This window comes from Desmodus rotundus, chromosome 12 (genome assembly GCF_022682495.2).
Source record: "Desmodus rotundus isolate HL8 chromosome 12, HLdesRot8A.1, whole genome shotgun sequence".
NCBI lineage: Eukaryota > Metazoa > Chordata > Mammalia > Chiroptera > Phyllostomidae > Desmodus > Desmodus rotundus.
Window position 1 is genome coordinate 3,090,769 of NC_071398.1, and position 18,486 is coordinate 3,109,254.

Consider the following 18,486-nt stretch of genomic DNA (forward strand, 5'->3'; position numbering starts at 1 on the left):
CTGGAGGAGGTGACATTTACTCTTGAGGCAAGAGAAAAGGAAGTAACCAAAGTGACCTGGGGGGGGGGAGGAGTCTTTCAGACCGAGGGTAAGGTTGAGTGAGGGGGTGGTCTTGGAACCCATAAAGGCTCTATTTTGGTTGAGTTTATTTGAGATGAAAGTAGGAGGCAGGGCCCAGACCTACAAGGGCCTACAGGGTTCTAGATACTAAAGGAAGCCATTTGTGAGAATGTCCCCTTTCCTCTCTCTCCCTCTCAATGCCCAACACACCAGCTGGAGCACAATTTTCAGATGAAGGCTGACTCACCTGCCTCTGGCAGAGGTAACCATCACCCCAACCTTTGTGCCACCTGAGGGAGGTGGCCTAGCTGCTACAGGCTGGGGCCCAGAGAGGCCTCTAAACTCTAGGTCCCTGGAAAGAGCCCCACCCAGGCTCACGGGAGGCTCAGACCTGAGGGTGAGGGCAGACTGGGGGTGGAGAACCCCACACTTCCCAGGAGCCCTCCAGGCCAGGAGTGCCAGCTTAGCACTTTTGGGCACTCACTGGCATGGGCAGCCACTACCCGGTGGGACCTGCTCCAGAGCAGACAGATGGCCTCACCCCATGGTGAGGGGTGGAGCTTGGGAAAGCAGCACCTGCCCTGACCCCCAGACAGGCCCGCTTCCCAGAGCGGGCAGCCTTTTAGTTGAACGGCTTAGATCCCCAGAAGGATCAGGATTTTGCAAAGCAGAGGAGAGAAAGTGTACTTCAGCTTGAAGCAAAGAAACAGCAGGGGCAGAGGCATGAAGGCGGTAATGGGAGATGGGTACCTGGAATGAAGAAACAGGTAGAAGAAGGGGCTGGAACCAGAGCGAGGAGGGTGGCCAATGCCCAGATCAGAGGTTTGGGAGAGCAGGGTTCCCAAACCCAGCTGGAACCGGAGCAGAATGGAGGGGTCACCCTCCCCTCTCTGTCCTACGTGGGGCCCCTGCGCTCCCCTCTGTGTCCACCTCCCAGGCCCCAGAGCAGGGGCTCAAAGGGCGGTTCAGTGCCTGGGGACACAGGCTTCCCCTTGGCCTCCAGCCCTGGCTCAGGCCCAGCATTCAGGAGCCAGGTGCGCACGCGGCCGGCGGCAGCCAGGACTCACTATACCCAGGCAGAAGAGCTGAGGGCCCCCTAGTCAAGGATCAGAGGACAGCTGGGATCTTGGAGCAGGAGGGACTCGGAGATGTTTAGATCCCTCTCTGTCTTCATACACATAGGGCTGGAGAGGGGACTTGTCACAGTCGCCCAGCTGATCCCCTCCTCAGGAAGAGGGGTGACCACCCACCTGCCGCCGAGTGAGCTCCAAGCGCATTCCGGGCACAGCTTCCTTAGGTGGTGGCTATGGTCCCTCCGCGGAGATTACCTGCGATGTGGCGCGTGGCTGGCAGGCTGGCTTTGGGCTAGCAGAGCGGCTGAGTCAAGCTCGTTCCGCTGCAGCCCCTCCAGCTCTCCCCACCTCTCCTCCCAACCGGAAGAACGCGGAGAAAATACTGTTAAGTGTCTCTTTTTTAAAAGAATTGTTTTAAAAATAAAGCCCTCTAGGGCCGCTATTCCACCTCACCTTGCCTTCCCTGGCAACTGACTCGAGGGGAGGGGAGCTGAGAGGCGGGAAGACAAAAGCACTCGGGCTCGCTGCCCACTTCCGAAGTCCCCACTGATCCCCCTGGGCCCGGGCGCTGGGGCCGAGGAGCGCCCGCTGGGGATGCGGCTGGGTCTGCGCGCCGAGGAGACACAGGGCCCGAGTTCCAAGGACAGCCGCTTGCTCAGTGAATCTCTCAGTCAGAGGAGCCGCAAGAATAAATTGAGATACATTGCTTATTGTGCTATTCATTTCCCCTTCTCCCCACCCTCCAGGAGCTAATTACCTTCACCCCTGAATATTGGGCCAGGAAAAAAAGCTTCTAAAAAGCCCAGAGTCAGAGGGTCCCATTCAAGCCAAGGCCCCCACCCCGAGGCTCTTGGCCACCAACCCCCTTTCCCGCGCCCGACCTCCCTATTGCCGAAGCGACTGGGCCAGACTTCCAGACTTAAAACGGTGTCGTTTATTTCAATTTTGCTTTCACATTATGTCCCGATACAATCAAAACTCCTGGACGAACCTCTTCGTCAAAAGTCCCGCGAGGAGCGCCAGTCCTGGGCGCTCGGGTAATACAGAGTGCAGACGCGGGATTCAGAGCGGTGGGACAAAATCGCTGCTTCGGGAACCGAGAAGCGCACGGCGGAGACACCCAGGGGCGGAGGCGTGGGAAGCGCGCCGCTCCGGGCAGACTGGCTTCAGCTCCTCCAGTTGGATTATTCCTGATGCGTGTGGACTTTGCAAAACCCAAACTTTGCTTCCGGCCGGCGACCCCGCCTGGCCTAGTGAGATTTCGGCCCAATTTCTTACGTTTGCGCCAAAGCGGGGAACACAGGCGAGTGCAGGGCTGGCCCCAAGCCTGGCGAAGGCTGGAGCGCCGGCGGCTGTGCTCGGGTCGCGTGCTAGCTGGTCTCCCACACTCGGAACCTCGCCCTTTCGCACCCGGGCCCTCAAACCTCGCAGCTGGGGGAAGAAAGCGGTTTCAGAAAAAATAAAAGTCCCACTCCGACTTTATTGGATTAAAGCAAATGTAAATCTTGGCTATTCACACGTATGTTACAGAGGGCGAGGGAGCGTCCGGAAGAACCTCCTGGCGGTTGGTATTGGAGTCACGGAACACGAGGGCGTTGACAAGCGTCAGAACATCTAGCAGCCTTGGATTTCACGATCACTCCGAATAGGACATAGAAATACGGAAATACAGCCAGTTTCCACTGGGGAGAGTTCTTCGTGTACAAATGATATATATTTATATATATATATTTTTTAAACCAGTCACCACTAAGGTGAGTTCTTTCTCTCCTAACAGGCAGCCGAGGACACAAAGTATTTTTAGCGAATGAACTCTTCAGCGGTGTTTTTAAAGGAGAGCAATACTTGCCAAATTAAAACTACCTCCCCCATCAAAAAAAATAAAAACTTACCCCCTGTGACCTAAAATGGGGGAGGAGTATATTAAATTTCAGCAGGGGACCTCAGAGGAAGGTATTTCACACTACACAGTGAAATACGAAGTTTCTTTCCTATAAATTGTAGGGAACATGAACTTGGAATAAGAAACAAGGACAAGGCTGTGTCTCTTCCTTCATTACTGCGACTGGGGTGGGGGAGGTGAGCTTAGTTTTGGAAATGGGAGTGCACAGAGCTAAGTGGAATTTCCTTCTAATGAGTAAATGGACAACCGTTTGTCCGCCCTTCTGAGCGCGCCCGTTTCACCCCGATACAGCCGGGGAACGCGTGGGAAGTTTCAGGTCCTGCTGCTTTCCCCTCCCCTACAAGTCAGTCACTTCCTCGTTCCCCCTCCTTCCCCGGCCCTCTCCCTGCCTCCATGCCGGATGGGAGATGAGCCAGTCAGAGGGGAAACACGAGGAATCCGGAGAAGGTGGAGTACTTCCAGCCCCCCATCAAGTTCCCCCGCTCCAGCTTGAGGTACGCTCTGTCGCCCTTCTCCATCTGGATTAGGACTCCGTTGCTGGCGGCCTCCCGGGTCACGTCCTGGTCACCAGCGAACGCTGAAATCACTGGCCACCCGTTTAACATAAGGCTCACCTGAGAAAGAGAAAGGCCCGCTTCAGAGTTGCAACCTAGGCGGTACCGAGGCGGCAGTGGAGACTCGAACCTTCCTGGTGTGGCGAACAGTGTAAAGGCCTGGAAGCCGTAGGGTGGGGGGCGGGGGCGGGGAGAATAGGGGCTTTGCTGGATTACTGCGGGGGCCTAGTGGGGGCAAAAGGTGTCCATCTGGGCGAGAGGAAGGATGTGCCCCCTAACCAAGTCACCTTCATTCCTTGAGCAGCCCAGCGAATCCCGAGGGCGCTCTTTTATCCAGTTTAAGGGGTACATAGGCGGTTTAAGTGCCCTAAGACCTTAGTCCCCTTCCCTCCTCCCACTCCTAAGGCTCACACGGGAACTCAGACAACTCTGCGCTTGGCCCTTCTGGGAAAACCAACAAAAACCCTGGTTCCTCCTGGTCCTGGCTGCCTGGCTGGACACCGTGGAGACAGTGGGGAAGCCGCGCAAGGCTTTTGGCTGAAGAGAAATCTCGCGCAGAGCTACATTCTGTGCTTCATGCCCAAACCTCCGGCTCAATTCCCATCCAGCTCCAGCCGCTCTCGCCACCCAACGCCCGGTTTTGCCCTTGCAGTAGCCTCGGCAGCCAAAGGCCCCACTTGCGCCCTCTTCCCAGCCCCGAGGTCCACCTTCTCTCTCAGCTCAAAGGAACCCCAGACCTCTTTGGGAACCTGGGGAGTCGGTGAGAGCTGGCTGGGGCAAGACTGGAGCCAGGAGGGAGTGGCACTACGCTCCTTCCCCTCTTTTTCCACCCTTCACCCGCTAGGGTTCTGCGAGAAGCCGCTAGTTCCGAAACCCAGAGCGGGTCCGCAAATGAACGCAGGAGGCCTCCTTGACCGTGGTGCTCAAAACTAGCGCAAAGGCGTCTTGCCGGCTTCGGAGCTGGAACAAGGGGTCGGGGATACTGTCCGTGGTGCTACAGGCGGGGGTCAGGGAAATCTTACGGAAGCGGGAACTGTCTGTGATGCTAACAGCAACCTCTACGGGAAATCCCTGGAGTCTCGTTGCAAAGCGTGAGAACCTCTTTGGAGGGGCCCAGAAGACGGAGGAGGGAAACACTGCCTTTGGGGAGGGGGCTAGGTCCCAGCAGCAGCGGCAGGGGAAGCAAGGGCAGCCCAAGCCACAGAAGCATGAGGCCCTGCTACTCGTCCTTCCGAGCAGCCGGGGCACAAGCAGCTGTCCCTTCTGTCTCCCACCCCGACACGGGCCCCTCACTCCCGCGGTTCGGAGCCCCCCTACCGGGGCCAGCCTGGACCCTGAAGCTGCGGCTGACCTGGATGGTCTGTCTGTTGTAGACTTTTACCACGTGGAAGTTAAAACTGTAGATCCCTTTGCGCGGGGCGATGAAAGTGCTGCGTTCTGAATCAAAGTTGTTCCCGATGTTCACTAGAACCTACAGCGAGAGGGGGACGAAAGGGAGAAGGCAAGAGTCAATCTGACCTCTCGCCCGCGCCTCCGCAGAGACCTTGGAGAACGTCGGGCATCTACCTCCCCCGCTCCCCTACCCTCTACCAGTCCCATCTGCAGGGAGCACTCACCTGGTCGAAGTAGATGACCATGGTGCGGTTACTCATCTCGGACGGCTCGTGGTTGGTGCTTCTGATGGCTGAGAAAGCCACCTTGGCGCTGCCAGACCGCACAGAGATGCCCAGCGCTGTGCCCGTGGGATCGGACGTAGGGTTGGAGTCGCACACCACCAGGCACTTGCCCTCCAGCACGATGGGCTCCGTCTCATTCTGCCCCCGGGCCGGGCCCGCCAGCCACACCGCCCCAAGCAGCAGCAGCTCCACGACGCCCAGCATCGCGGCGCCGGCGCCCACCCCGCCCCCCACCCCGGGGGCTGCCTGCGCCAGCCGCCCCCCCGCCCCAGCCCCGCTCGGGAGCCCCCTCCTCAGCTCCGTGCGCAGGTCCGCCGGCGCCGCTCTGGACACTCCTGCTCTTCCTTGCACTCCCGGGCAGGCGCGCCCCCCGCGAGATGCTCCCGGAGCCCCGCCCGGGCCTCAGGGGAGCCGCGGCTGTTCGGCCGCACTTGGATGCATAGCCGCTGCCGCTAGGTCCTCCCTGCTTCCGCTGCTTCCTGCCCGCACCCGCCGCTGGCACCGCCGCCGCCGCTCTGAATTATTGATGCAGCCGGCGCTGCAGCCGGAGCGGGCGGAGAGCGCGCGCCGGGCACAAAGGCACGGACCGCGGCCTGGCCCCGCCCCCGTCACCTCCCTGCCCGCCTCCCTCTACAGCCCCGCCCCGGCCCCGGCCTAGGCTCCACCCCCCAGCCAATCCTGGCGCGCCGCGCTCCCCGCTGGGCCAATGGCGACGCTGTCCGCGCGCGGCCACCTGACCCCGGGCGCCGTTGTTATTAGGCTCTGCGAGGCGGGCGGCGCGCGGCAGCAGGGTTGGGCTCTGGCCCGAAGTCGACTGAGGGAGCGAGAGTCGGGGCCGCGCGCGCGCGCGCCCGCGCCCTCCCGCCCCACCCGCTGTGGCTACTCACTCTCTCACCTTCTGCCTCCGGCAATGGTCTCCTTCAGCCCCTCAGCCATTTCGCCCGCCTCCCTCTTCTGCCCGCAGGTAGGCGGTGCGTGCGCCCAAGGTCGGGAGTAGAATCGCACGGGCTCGCGGCGCCCGGAGTGGGCGCACCGGGCGGAGGGGAGCGCCCCCCAGCGGGCGCAGGCGCGAGGGGCAGCCGGCGTGCGGGCGAGCCTCGGGTTGCGGGCTAACCGGGTGGCCGACTGCAGGGCGCGTGCGTGCAAGGCGGGGCGGGGTGGGGCGGGGCGGGGCGAGCTCTGTGGGCTCCGGGGGAGGCGCACGTGCTGCCACCCCGAGTGGGCTTGGCCGGGACTCGAGGCCAGTGTTTCCGCGCTCATCTTCCCTGGCCCACAGCCACGAGGATGGGACTGGACCCGCCTCCCCCGTTCGCCTTTCCAAGCGCCTGCCCTGCGGGCCACGGAGTCAGATTGCGCGTGCACTCATTCATTCCTTGGTTCATTTATTCATGCTAGATCACTGAGCACGTACGAAGTGCCAGACGCTGGGGCGGGCGCTGAGGCTGCGGAGGTGGGCACAGTTGGACGAAGCCTGCCCTCGTGCCTCCTATAGTCCAGTGCTCGAAGCAGTAACAAGTACCCTGGCGTCGCACGCAGGCTCACTTACCAGATACCGTTTTCTCCTGCACTAAAAATTTAGACTTTGCTTCCTTGTTTTTTTATTTAGTATGCACATTTATAACATGTCTCACCCACGGGTACCTGCACATTTTGCCTTGAGTGTGGACGCGAAATCTTGTCATTTGTGGGCGATTTTTCAAGGGTAATTTTTGACCCTGAATGAATTGTTGAGTCCGGCATTGACTTCGAACTTGACACACACACACAACACACGTGGTCACAAACGTGAACGTAAAAATACTTTTCGCTGAGTGGCTGGAGGAGCTGCCGTGATGGGAAGAGGAAGCCTGGGGTTCGGGAAGGCGGAGACCTTGAAGGATGAACGCTGGCGGTTAACGCGGCGGAGGAGGGATAGTGAGTGGACCTCTCAGTCAAGTCCAAAGCAAAAGCGCCGGCTGGGGACGCCAGGAAGAGGCTGGTTGGGTTGCTGCCCGCCCGGCCCGTGGCACTCTGGTCGCGGCCGAGCGACCTTGAACCTGCGTGCTCAGCCGAGCCAGAGCAGATGTGTAGCTGGCGGCGGCCAAGCGCGAGCCCGGGGATCTGGAGAGATGTGGGGCGTGGAAGGACTGCACCTCTTTTCGTCCTCCGGGCGTCTGCCGCCCCCTAGGGTACGCTCGCGCCCAAGCCCGGAGACCTGCCTTGCAGTCGCCGACAGCCACGCCTTTCCGCTCTCAGCGCCCTTTGTTACTTCCAGACTTTGATAGCTTTTTAAAGAGTTACTGGGTAGTGGCGGGGGGACCCTATCTCTGACCCCGCCCCCGTTCTCCGTTCGGAGACCTGCTGCAGTCACTGGGTTTGGCCAGGAAAAAGAGAAGGGGCGGGGGAGGGACAGGAATTTTACATTAAATACAATGACAAAAATATTTTTCAACTTATCTTTCCGAGACATCTCCAGAAAGCGTTGCCAGCCGCGATGACACCTAATGTGAGAGCACGAACTAATTTAAGAGGTGAAAGCTGAGTAATGAGGCTGCACCCAGTGTTGCGGCGGAGACTGGCGGCTCTCACCAGGAAGGGCACCTGGAGAAACACGCCCGCAGCCAGCGGCGTGCTCTCAGCGCCCTGGCTGTACCCAGTCGGTCGTTTCAAATATTTACTGAGCGCCCCCCTCCCCGCCCCCCCGCCCCGCCCTCCGCTGGAACCCTTCACTGCAGCCTGTTTTCGTGGAGCTCACCAGCAGGCCTGAGGTTACATAGGGGGCGATGGTGGCCAGCTCCCTTCTCTTCTCCCCATAGTGAAGTCGGGAGGGCAGTGCGGGAGCGGGGACTGCTGTGTGTGCCCGTGTTCTTCATCTTGCATTTCCAGCCTCAGCCTCTCTGCAGCCCAGACCCGCCGTTCTAAGGGCCTGCTGGACCTCTTGGCTGACACTGGTACATTCTGCAGGCATGTTTAACTAGGCCATACTTTGTCTGCTTCCTACTTTCTCCGTGGCAACAGCTGCACCCAGCTAGCGCCCCCCAACCCCCCTCCCAGCCACATCTGACTTGACTGTATCTCTGTGCCCTATCGTTTGAGCCATTCTTACAGCGCCACCTGTGCGGGGTTCATCATCTCTGGTCGGGGCTCTTTCAAGAGCCTTCTATTTCTCATCCGGGACTTACTGCAAGACCACCTGCTGGCGGGACTGGATACCGCACATTCTCTCATCCGATGGCTGTCTAGTGAGTGCCTGAGCTATGTAACCGCCGCGTTCCTCCCATGGACGTGAGACCTCTCCGGCCACCATCTTTCAGACTGACGCCCCACCCCGAGCATGCTCCATTTCTCTTCCACGTAGTACGTGTTCAGAAAATAATAAATGTGAGTTTAATATTGAGAGAGATGTGCGCTTCCGAATTGCGAGGCGTCCGTGAGGTAGTGCATCCAAGGAGGAAAATCCACTAGAAACCCTGAAGGCAGTCACGTTTATTTTTAGTGTTGCCGTGTTGTTAGACTCGGGGTTCTTTCCACTGCAAGTGACAAAACCAGTTCACACTGGCTTATCAAGGACTTTATTTGGTTGATGCAAAAAGCCTGTGGGTAGGCCTTTGCCAGTTAAAGGATGGCTGGATCCACCAGTCAAGGTTATCGGGATCTGTTTTGTGGTCTTGGATTCATTTGTGGTCTTGGACTCATATAATAGCTCCTGGAAGCTGCTACCAGCTTACTCCCAGCGAGAAAACAAGGACCTTTTATTTCTCCCAGCCTCATGGTGGTCCTTACAAGGGTGCTCCAAGTCATCTGCCCCTCTCTGCACAAGTTCTGATGACTGAGCTTGGATCCACACGTCTTTTTCCAGAAAGGAATCTGGTGTTAGCTCCAGACTAGGGGAGTTCTCCAAAGGAACGTCAGAGAAGGGATGCTTGGCAGGCAGAGACAGCACAGGTCTACTTCAGTCCTGCTCAGAGGGTCAGCGGCAGGAGACTGCACCCCAGAGAGTGGTGACGGAGACTGATGCACTAGCCGAGCAGTAGGTGTGTGTTTGCCTTGCTCCTTTCGAAGCTCCAAGGCCTCAGCTAAGTATGAAGTCAGATAGTATCAACACTGATGTCACTGAAGGGTTAGCTTCGAAATTGGAATGCACTTCAGATGGTAGAACAAGGTAAGTGTAGAAATCGTAACATCCTATTCTAAAGGGTTTCTTTACTTTGTAAAAAAAAATAATGTAAAAGAAAAAATGTGACAACATTTTGTTGGAATTGATTTTTTTTTTCATTTTTTGTGCTCCTAGGAAGGTGAAACGTTTCTTTCTTTGTGGATAGGTACCCGAAATTCCTCATTATTCATCAATTAATGAAAACAAATTAAAATTTGAGAAAGTCTGAAATATAAAGGATTGAGTTAAGCCATTTCTGAAATTTAAGGCGATAGGGCTTAACTCACTAAGGCTTTTTGGGTTTTTGAAGTATTGGTAAAGTATTGGAAAACCATCTGCCTGATGCTTTTAATGTGTTGTAGGGATGTAGGGAACTGCAAGATTGTAAATAAGGAATTTATACTGTTGCTATTATGTCCTTTACCTGCCGTTTCAGATGCAGCCTTATGTCTTGATGAAGTCAAAGCTTCCCATGCGCCATTACATTCTGAATTTCCCACCACAGTGCATTTTGAGGAGTGAGAGGGGCTTATATTCATGGAAACCCTGTCCTCCTCAGGCCCCACCCCCTGGAAAAACAACCCACCTCTGTTGTTGGAATGAGAGAACATTTTCAGGAAAGGAGGAATGTTTTGTCACAGGATATGAAATAAACTCCTGCTCTTACTAAGTCAGAGCGGGCTCTCTGGCGCGCACTCCAAACAGCATTTCGTCTCGCTTGGCCTTGGTTCAAAGTCCCACACAGAACCCCTCCCTAGTTTTTGGTTCATTTGCTCATAAAACAGAAGAGAAAGGCTGTCCTGTTCTGAAGACATACATTTAGGGTTTTGAAGGTCAAGGTCATTTAAAATTAATGCTGAGACCTAAACTATAACATATAAGAATGATTCTAAGTTGTGCAAAACATGAAATAATTTAACTTTCACCAAAACCCTGGTCTTTCCGAGTGTTTTTTGCATACTCAGATTCATTTCAATGCCACATTGTCGCTATTTAAGTTTTAAAAGTACATTACCAGATTAGTTTGTAATTGGACACTTATTAAATACAGGAAACTGCAGGGTCACTTTTGAAGGAAGGCGTGGTTTGTGGTAAACATTTAAATTCTTAAAAAAAAGAACCTTGTTCTTTTTTAAAAAAAAGATTTATTTATTCATTTTTAGAGAGAGGGGAAGAGAAGGAGAAAGAGAGGGAGAGAAACATCAGTGTGTGTTTGCCTCTCGTGCACCCCCTACTGGGGACCTGGCCTGCAACCCAGGCATCTGCCCTGACTAGGAATCGAACCGATGACCCTAAAAAAAAACCCTTGTTCTTAAAAATATCAAATAATATGTTCAAAATGTCTTTAGTTCTTATGTTAATACCAAATTATGCATCTTCTCAGACTGCGCGTCTCCTAAATTGAGAGATCCTGGCACAGGTTTTGAAACGCCGCCTGCCCCTGCTGCAGCGTACGCTGGTGGAAATTTGTATGAAGCTGTTACTCAAGTCGATGACATTAAGGTCAAAGGAAAAAGACATAACAGTCCAACAGAGCTGCTCTTTAGAGAAGAACCACCTAGGCAACATCAAACAGTAGCTGGAATTTCTCCAAGAAGTAATTATGTGTGTGCTTTTGGGGTGCTTGATTATGGGGACAGACCGAGGTGTGGCCAACTCAGCGCGCATTTATCAAGGGCCTGCAGCGCGCAAGCCGCTGCTTTGGGGCCTGGAGCTGCCTCGAAGATGCATCACACGCGCTCGCTGCCCTCCACGCCTGTGTAGCGGGGGTCCATGAGGCCAGCCTGGAGAACTTCCATTTGAGACTCTTCTGGTGCTGCTAAGAAGGCCCCTTAGTACTGGTGCTACTTAAATTCTTATATAGTGGCTTTAATTGTCCTCTGGATCTGCTCCCGTTTGCCTTATAACCAGAAGATACACAAAAATTACACACACATGTACACTTCATAGGCTAGAGAACATTCAACTGAAGATTTCAGCTCTGTGGGTGGCGGGGTTTTACCATTAGAAAGTTATCGGCAAGTTTAAGGGGATCTTCGGGGAATTTCGGGGGTCTGGCCTTCACGGATCATTGCTTAAGGACTTCCCACAGTCCCAAGCGCTCTCAGGATGGGGTCTTCGGGAAGAGTCTGCTAACGAAGGCTTGCGGAACCCCAGGCTTCTATGTGACCGGGAGGTGAATGAAAGGGAGAATTTACATGGAACTTGAAGGGGGAAAAACACAGAAGAAAAAAGGCTTTGGGTGTTTTGTAAAAGTTATCTAAGTGGGAAAACCCCCAAATGACATTCTCTGGTGGATGTTTGAGAAACTAGGTCCGAGGCGCATGCTTGGTCTTGCCACGTTGCATCAGGCCTTGGGGACAGTGAGGTGACTGAGCCCCCTGATGCTTGTGTGCCCCACCCCTGAGCCGTTCTCTGCGCTCCTCACCTGTGTTCTTACCCGGGAGCCTGATTCCTCCCCGCCGGCTCCCGTGTTGGCCGATGGAGAGTGTGAGCTAGGATCAGAGGGAGGAGAGAGGAGTCGGGTACTTGCCCTGCTCTGCTCCTTGCTCTGCTGCTTTGGTGCCAGTGGTGTGAGGCAGGGACCCCGAAAAACCTGGCAGTGACTCCCCCTTTTCAGAACTGAAGCTCCTGCCCAGAACCCCTCCTCCTCTCCCGGGCTCCAGCTCTCCTTCCAGTAACGCTCTCTGTTCCCTTTCTATCTTCAGCTCCTTGGGGGGAGGTGTGCTGGCCCGTGGGTCCCCAGCCTCTGCTTTTGATCCCCCTGACCCTGCCATCACCTCCGTAGGTTGTCCCTGTGTTCACATGTCTCCATTGGAGCTTCTGAGTTTGCTTCTGTTTCCCCCGGGACCTCAGTGATACACGGTATCAGCACAAAGTCTCACCTCGCCTTCAGAGCCAACAGATGTGATACGTTTGTCCTCTGTGGCACCATTAGTTGTTGGGTCATCGGTCGTATCACGGAAAAAAGTCTCTATGAATTAAACCATGTTTACTACAAATTCAGGGTAGCTGCACGACACCACCAGAGCTACACTGTATTTCCGACAGAACCGTGCGCCACCCGTTTCAACAGTCAAGCACTGATCAATGTAATTATGCTGTTTGCAGAATATGGAAGTGAAAATACTAAAAGGAACGTTTTTAAAATAGCAAATTCTAAATCTCCAATAAATTACATCCTATATGCCTGCAGTACAAGGATATGTTGATATCTTGAGAAAATACAATATTATTTTGTGAACTCACAAAGCTATTTTGAGTTTTTAAAATATGAAAACCTTCCCAAAATGTGGTTTTATTATTGGAAAAGCAGGGCAACTACTGCTATTCGGTTCTTACGCTTGCAAACTTTGGTCTCTGCTTGTTCGCAACAAATAAGGATGTCACTGTTATTCTGTAAAATAGGTTATGTTTGAGATTTTAAAATAACAGATTGAAAGCAAGCCACAATAGTGTATTTCACTATGTGGGTGGTTATGACGGAACCCTTTTAGTTATCCATTCAATTGAACTGTCCCTTTCACACCTACCCAAACATATTTAAAGGCTAGTTAGGAGACAGAGAGTAACTAGACAGTTGCTATGCGTGAACAGCAGCAATACACTCAATGAAAATAGCTTCAGTCCCAGTGTCTACTGGTCTAGAAGAACACGCTGGTTGAATCCCTACTTGCTCTGCTTGTTGTGGTAACACACTGTTTTAAGTAATTACAGGTGTACTGAGATTTATGTGCTACGGCCATGTCAGTATATCATAACCCTTTATGAATGCTTTTTTCTGCTCTCGCTCACCATGAAATTGGCCCCAATATCTCCTGTACCCATGGGGTCAAGGCCATGGGGTAATCCTGAAGTGAGACAGACTTCCCTGGCCTTCAAAGCTAAAGGTCAGAATTTTGCATCTTTAATGTGGAGGGTCTTGACCCTTAAATGTTGGAGCGTCTTAAACCTAAGTGTTGAACCTTAATTCTTGTCAACTGCCTGCATTGCCCAGACTGCGGCCCGGGGAGGGCAAGTTCCTCTGAGCCAGTGCGGGGGCGCAGTGGTTCCTGCGCGGGCCTCACCAGCTCCACCTGGGCACGTGCTGCCCAGCCTGTGGGTGTGCCCCCTCCCCCTCCCCCTCTTCCCCTCCTCCCCCTTCTCCCCCCTCCTCCCCCTTCTCCAGACCCATTGTGAAGTTGGCCAGGTAGGTACTCACCTGGCTCTTTGCCAGTGGCTTTTCTTCTCTTGCACAACAGGAGTTCAGGCGGTAACGTCTTCATCTGATTTGGGTGAAAATATTTCATCAAAAGTCCTCGTGCCCAAATTCAAAACAGAGACTATTTCTCTTCCTCTACACAACTGGCACACAGACACGCCAGGCACGCCTGTCCCGCTATGTGTTTACACACTCAGCTGGTGAGTGTGGACCGCCCACTCTGTGACAGGTGTCTGGTGTGAGGACTGGGGACACTTCAGTGGGAAAACCCAACACGACTTCCCGCCCTCTGCGAATCAGAGCCGAGGAAGAGGTGTGAATTTGTGGTCCCTTGTCCTCCTCATTTTCCATGTCACCTCTACAATATTAAGGCCGAGTTGTCCCCACTCATCGGTCCACACGACTACGAGAGCCAGGGTACTTTTCTGCGGCAACATCCTTGAAAAGATGCCTCACGCCTCAAGAACTGGCTACTATTTTTAAATGACATGGAAAAAATGGTATTTTTTTTTGTACCTTGGGCTTTCATCAGAAAATTGTCAACATTACTACTTTTATTTTTGTTTTATTTTAGTTTTGTTTCCATTTTTAAATGTAAACGACTTCAAGGGCTGCGGAAGGGGACGGTAATTATTCTCTTGCATTGGCATTGGTCAGTGGAGACTGGTTTGCGGGTTTTTAGGCCTATGAAAAGTTTTTAGAGTAAGTGTTAACGTGCCTTTAGATGTCCCTTGCTGTAGAGCCCTGGCTGGCACGGCTCAGCGGGTGGGTCATCACCCCACAAAGCAAAAGGCGGCCAGTTTGATTCCCAGGCAGGTCTCGGTCCTGGGTTGGGCCTGGTCCCCGGGTGGGGCACGTGCGAGAGGTGCTCACCGATCGATGTTTCTCTCCCTCTCTGTCTCCCTCCCTTCCCCTCTCTCTAAATAACTGAATAATTTTGTAAAAAACAAATAGTCCTCGCTTTAAAGATACTCCACCGTGAGACACACTCAGAGATCGGACGGCCGTGTTGGAGGTCAGAGCCTGCATGCGGGGGACCCGTGTTGTGCGCGAGCGTTCCTCCCACCCTGTTCACCCCCGAGCCCGGCGGACCTCGCAGCGCACTCCTGGCCTCCGCAGTGTGTGCGCACGTCCCTTGTAAGGGCCGCAGGGTCCCCACTCCTGTGACTGCAGGAGCACGGTTTGCATGTCTGTCCTCGCAAATGAGTGCCGCCTCCCCACCTCCGTGGGGGGTGGGGGGCAGGGGAGAGGCCCTGACACTGTGCTTGGTTATGTGAACATAACCCAGAGCTTCCCACGTCTCTTGGTCTCCCAAGTGGGGTTTTAAAAAATTTTTTTTTTGTATTAGAGTGGGACAGTCGTTCTTTAAGTGGAATACCGTCCCTTGGAAATGGCCCACAATGCTGAGAGCGCACCTTGCGGAAGGCCGGCGAGTGTGGAACTCAGGCTGCGTCCTCAGCGCTGCGGGAAGGCTGAAGGGAGGGCGCCCTGTCATAGCTGGAGCAAGTCCCCAGCAGTGCGTGAGCGTCCAGAGCCGTGGACACGGCGGGCCGCCCACCCATGGGAGGGGTGGAGGGAGGGCGTAGACACGGAGCTCTGGCGAGGCTGTTCACAGGGGCTGGCCTTCCCTCCAGACCGCTCTGCTTTCGAGCACGTGGCTCACTGAGCAACCAAAAGGGCGTCTGTACCCCAGTCACTTGGCAAAAACGCTGGCACTGCTTTGGAGAGGTACGTCTGAAGGCCGAAGCTTGGGGCTGGCGGGCAGATAGGCGGGTTTTGGGCGGCGAAGGAGTGGGAGCCTGCTTGTTTAGACAGTTAACGTTTTCTTTTGTCCCCCTGGTGCTGTCCCTAGACGGGCCTTCATTTTTTTAACGAGAAGGCTTCAGGCCATTTGATTGTTCCCACTCGTCCTGCCCGTCCTGCCGGAGGGCGTCTGTTTCTGCTCAGTGTGGTGGGAAGATCGGGGGTTCTTCCTGATGCTTCCACTGCCCCCTGAATTGTTTCCATTGAAATGTGTTTTCCCACATGTTTGAGACAACTTCCAAACAATTGCGCTTTGAAAGTCACTTGATATTAAGTGGGAAGAAAGCAAGATGCCAAGTTACAGGCTGCTTATTCAGAAATTACAGATTTCCGTAAGTGCGGATAGGGGGTGACTGATGGGGGTGTGCCCACAGTGACTGGTTTTCTCTGTGGCGAGGATTACGATTTTTGACCTTCTTTATGGTTGCGGGGTTCTCTCACTCCCAAGCTTCCATCGACGTATTCTAGTGCAGTTATCTTGAAAGAGGATTCCCTTTCGACATCGTTGAAATCCACAGGGTGTCCATGGCTACCATCGGGCATCGTCTCTCTTCCTCAGCCCTGCAGACCACACCTGACAGGCTATGATTTGCATTCACCCATAAATTATCCATAGTTAGAAAGAGAATTCTTTTCTTCACAACACAATGCATCTTTTTCAAAAGGAGTTCTCTTTTGTGAATGCTTGACATCTCAGAGACTAGGCTAGCATTTATTGTATGCATTGCTCTCGTCAAAGCGTTATTCTGTGGGGTAGACTCAAGGTTACACATTTAAGAAAAGCATCAGGTTAATCCCGTTAGGAAAATCATCTTATTCATAAACCTTTAACCATTGAACGGACCACTGGCAGCCTATAGAGGTACATGTGGTTGGCTGGAACCAGCAGTGTATTTGACAGTAGGAGGCACAAGACAATAGCTTACATTTGCGGAGTGCTAGCTATTTAAAAACCAGTGCACTTTTCACAAACACATCATCACGTCAGCGTGAGGCTTTCGGGTAGTTTTTACATCCAATTTTTGGATGTCCAAGTGTAGTCTATTGGAGGTAAACTGATTTGCCCAAGGTCGTTCAGCTGGCAGGGGTGAGATTACTCTCTGTCCCCAGCTCTAAAAACCTGTCCACCTTCTCCTGCACATGGCCCCTCTGAGGAGGCCCTCCTTCCGCATCCACTGATGGTCCCGTGCTGTTTGTTTCTAGATAGGAGTTAGCTCAGATTAACTCTGAATATGGAATCTTCTTTCTCCTGTTAAGCGATCAGGTTTAGTGTTTGAATTTTCAAATATGATAAACCTCTCTCCCTTTTTTCTTGTTTCTCCTCTTTTGTCCCTAAATAACATTCCATGTATGTATATTTCTGCCAAAAACAGGTTCCTGGCATTCACATTACGCTTTTCTGTGCTTTTTAATTATTTTTACAGCTGTTCACACGGCAAGTCACATCTCCCCTTTGAAAACATTGTTACAAAGATATGCAGAGAAACAAGGCGAGCAGAAGGACAAACTACCAGCAATTATATAAGTGATACTTTTTTTTGTGTGCTCTCGCCCTTTGGAAAAGGAGGGACCATGCTCTACTGGCCCTGTCGTACTTGTTAGTGTCTAGGTTTTAACCTTTGACCGGAAGAAGGTAGCATTCATGTGCCTTAAACCTGGTTATAGCACGACAGCAGGGCATTTATTTTTCTAATTTTCCCACCATCCAATTTTTTTTAACTATAGGAAAAAGGCTTCTTTTGCGCCAGGTGACACGGTGGTGCCTAGAAATAGGTCTGTACGAGTCACCAGCCTGTGCCGTTGAACACGCACTGGTAGCAGTGGGTTTCAACATGCGGACCGGCCTCGCCGCCCTTCCCCATTGGGGATCTAATGGTGTAACACCCCGCGGAGAGCTGTCTTACAAACACCGGGCTCGTCCTCTGCCGTTCTGAACAAGCGAGACTGTGGCCTGTTCTCACGTGGTGTGTGCGGGTTCCTAATTTGGGAAGGGTCATGTGATCGGGGCGTTACACAGACACGGAAGTCCCTCGAAGATCACGCTTTGGGTAGAAACACTCAGATGTCCAAACTTTTAACCTAATGAAGTGATTAAGTTTTAAAATTTACTTCATGGTTTTGAGATGGGTAAGATTTTTGCTTAAGGTGTATTTTTGGTTTGCTCTTTCCTTCCCCCCGAAATGCACCTGCCTGACTTCATAGTGTGCTAGAACCTGGGCGTGAGCGTTCCTGAGGGGAGGGCGCAGGTAGACGCTCTGTCACAAAAGGTACAGTGGTCGTGTTTGTGTGTTTAGTTCACAGCTTTCCTAGTTTTTAAAAAACCCTCACCTGAGGGTGTGTAGATTGACTGAGAGAGAGAAATGAATGTGAGAGAGAAACATCTGTCGGTTGCCTCTCGTACACGCCCCCACCGCGATCGAACCCGCAGCCTGTTGGTATGCGGGACAACACTGCAACCGCCTGAGCTACCCAGCCAGGACGCCGTTTTTCTGAATTTTTAATTTATAATACTTTATATTGATTTGGCTACCAAATTACATGTTCCTTGGCTGACAGGCCTGTGAATTGGAAATGTGCTCGGCCATGTCCTTGGCAGACTGAAGAAGCAGGAAGGGGGAATGGCAACAGTCAAATCCTTCCGGTCAAACCCAGATGCTTGGACGGGAAGGATTTGATAAGGAAAGATGCCTAAGATACCGTCCGGTCCCTTCCGCTCGATGTCTCCCCACCAGGGAAAGCCGTTTACTGCCTGAGTTCGATGCTGGCAGGCTCAGCGTCCTAGCGAGCTCCAAGGCTTTGACTGACAGGCTTTGAGAAATGGCACGTTTGTTCTGTCCTCAGTAAACCAACTGTAGCCTCTTTGCAGAACACAAAGGAGACTGACCAAGCAGAAAAATCTAGAACCCAGCGGTCCAAGGACCATTCAAAGCAAATATTCGATCTAATTACCGGAACTAAACGGCGGGCCCCGTGGCAGCCGAACACCCACCGAAGGAGTTTTAGTAACAGCCCGAGAGCACCGCATCCAGAGCAGAGCGCAGCGAACCCCACTGCCATTTCCGAGTCACTCACCCTTTATGC

The 18,486-nt window shown here is 53.3% G+C and overlaps 2 protein-coding genes across 2 annotated transcripts in view; one reads left to right on the forward strand and one right to left on the reverse strand.

The window, feature by feature from the left end:
• Nucleotides 1–2,057: 2,057 nt before the first annotated feature.
• Nucleotides 2,058–5,822, reverse strand: CBLN1 (cerebellin 1 precursor). Its single transcript, XM_024551501.3, has 3 exons — nt 5,207–5,822; nt 4,942–5,061; nt 2,058–3,650 (listed from the first exon to the last, which is right to left on the reverse strand). The coding sequence occupies exons 1-3, from the start codon at nt 5,468–5,470 to the stop codon at nt 3,453–3,455; spliced, it is 582 nt and encodes a 193-aa protein (XP_024407269.2). The 5' UTR covers nt 5,471–5,822; the 3' UTR covers nt 2,058–3,452.
• A 352-nt stretch (nt 5,823–6,174) lies between these two features.
• The window catches only part of C12H16orf78 (chromosome 12 C16orf78 homolog), a 61,971-nt gene continuing 49,659 nt past the window's right edge, over nt 6,175–18,486 (forward strand). Inside the window, exon 1 of the mRNA XM_053915766.1 lies at nt 6,175–6,230. The gene's annotated coding sequence lies outside the window, so the exon portion shown is untranslated. The remainder of the gene's footprint in view (nt 6,231–18,486) is intronic.

Coding starts and splice junctions, on each gene's coding strand:
- CBLN1 (XM_024551501.3), bottom strand. CDS start 5,470: ATGCTGGGCGTCGTGGAGCTGCTGCTGCTTGGGGCGGTGTGGCTGGCG. Junction 5,062..5,206: donor TGGTCATCTACTTCGACCAG/GTGAGTGCTCCC, acceptor CTCTCGCTGTAG/GTTCTAGTGAACATCGGGAA. Junction 3,651..4,941: donor ACAACAGACAGACCATCCAG/GTCAGCCGCAGC, acceptor TCTCTTTCTCAG/GTGAGCCTTATGTTAAACGG.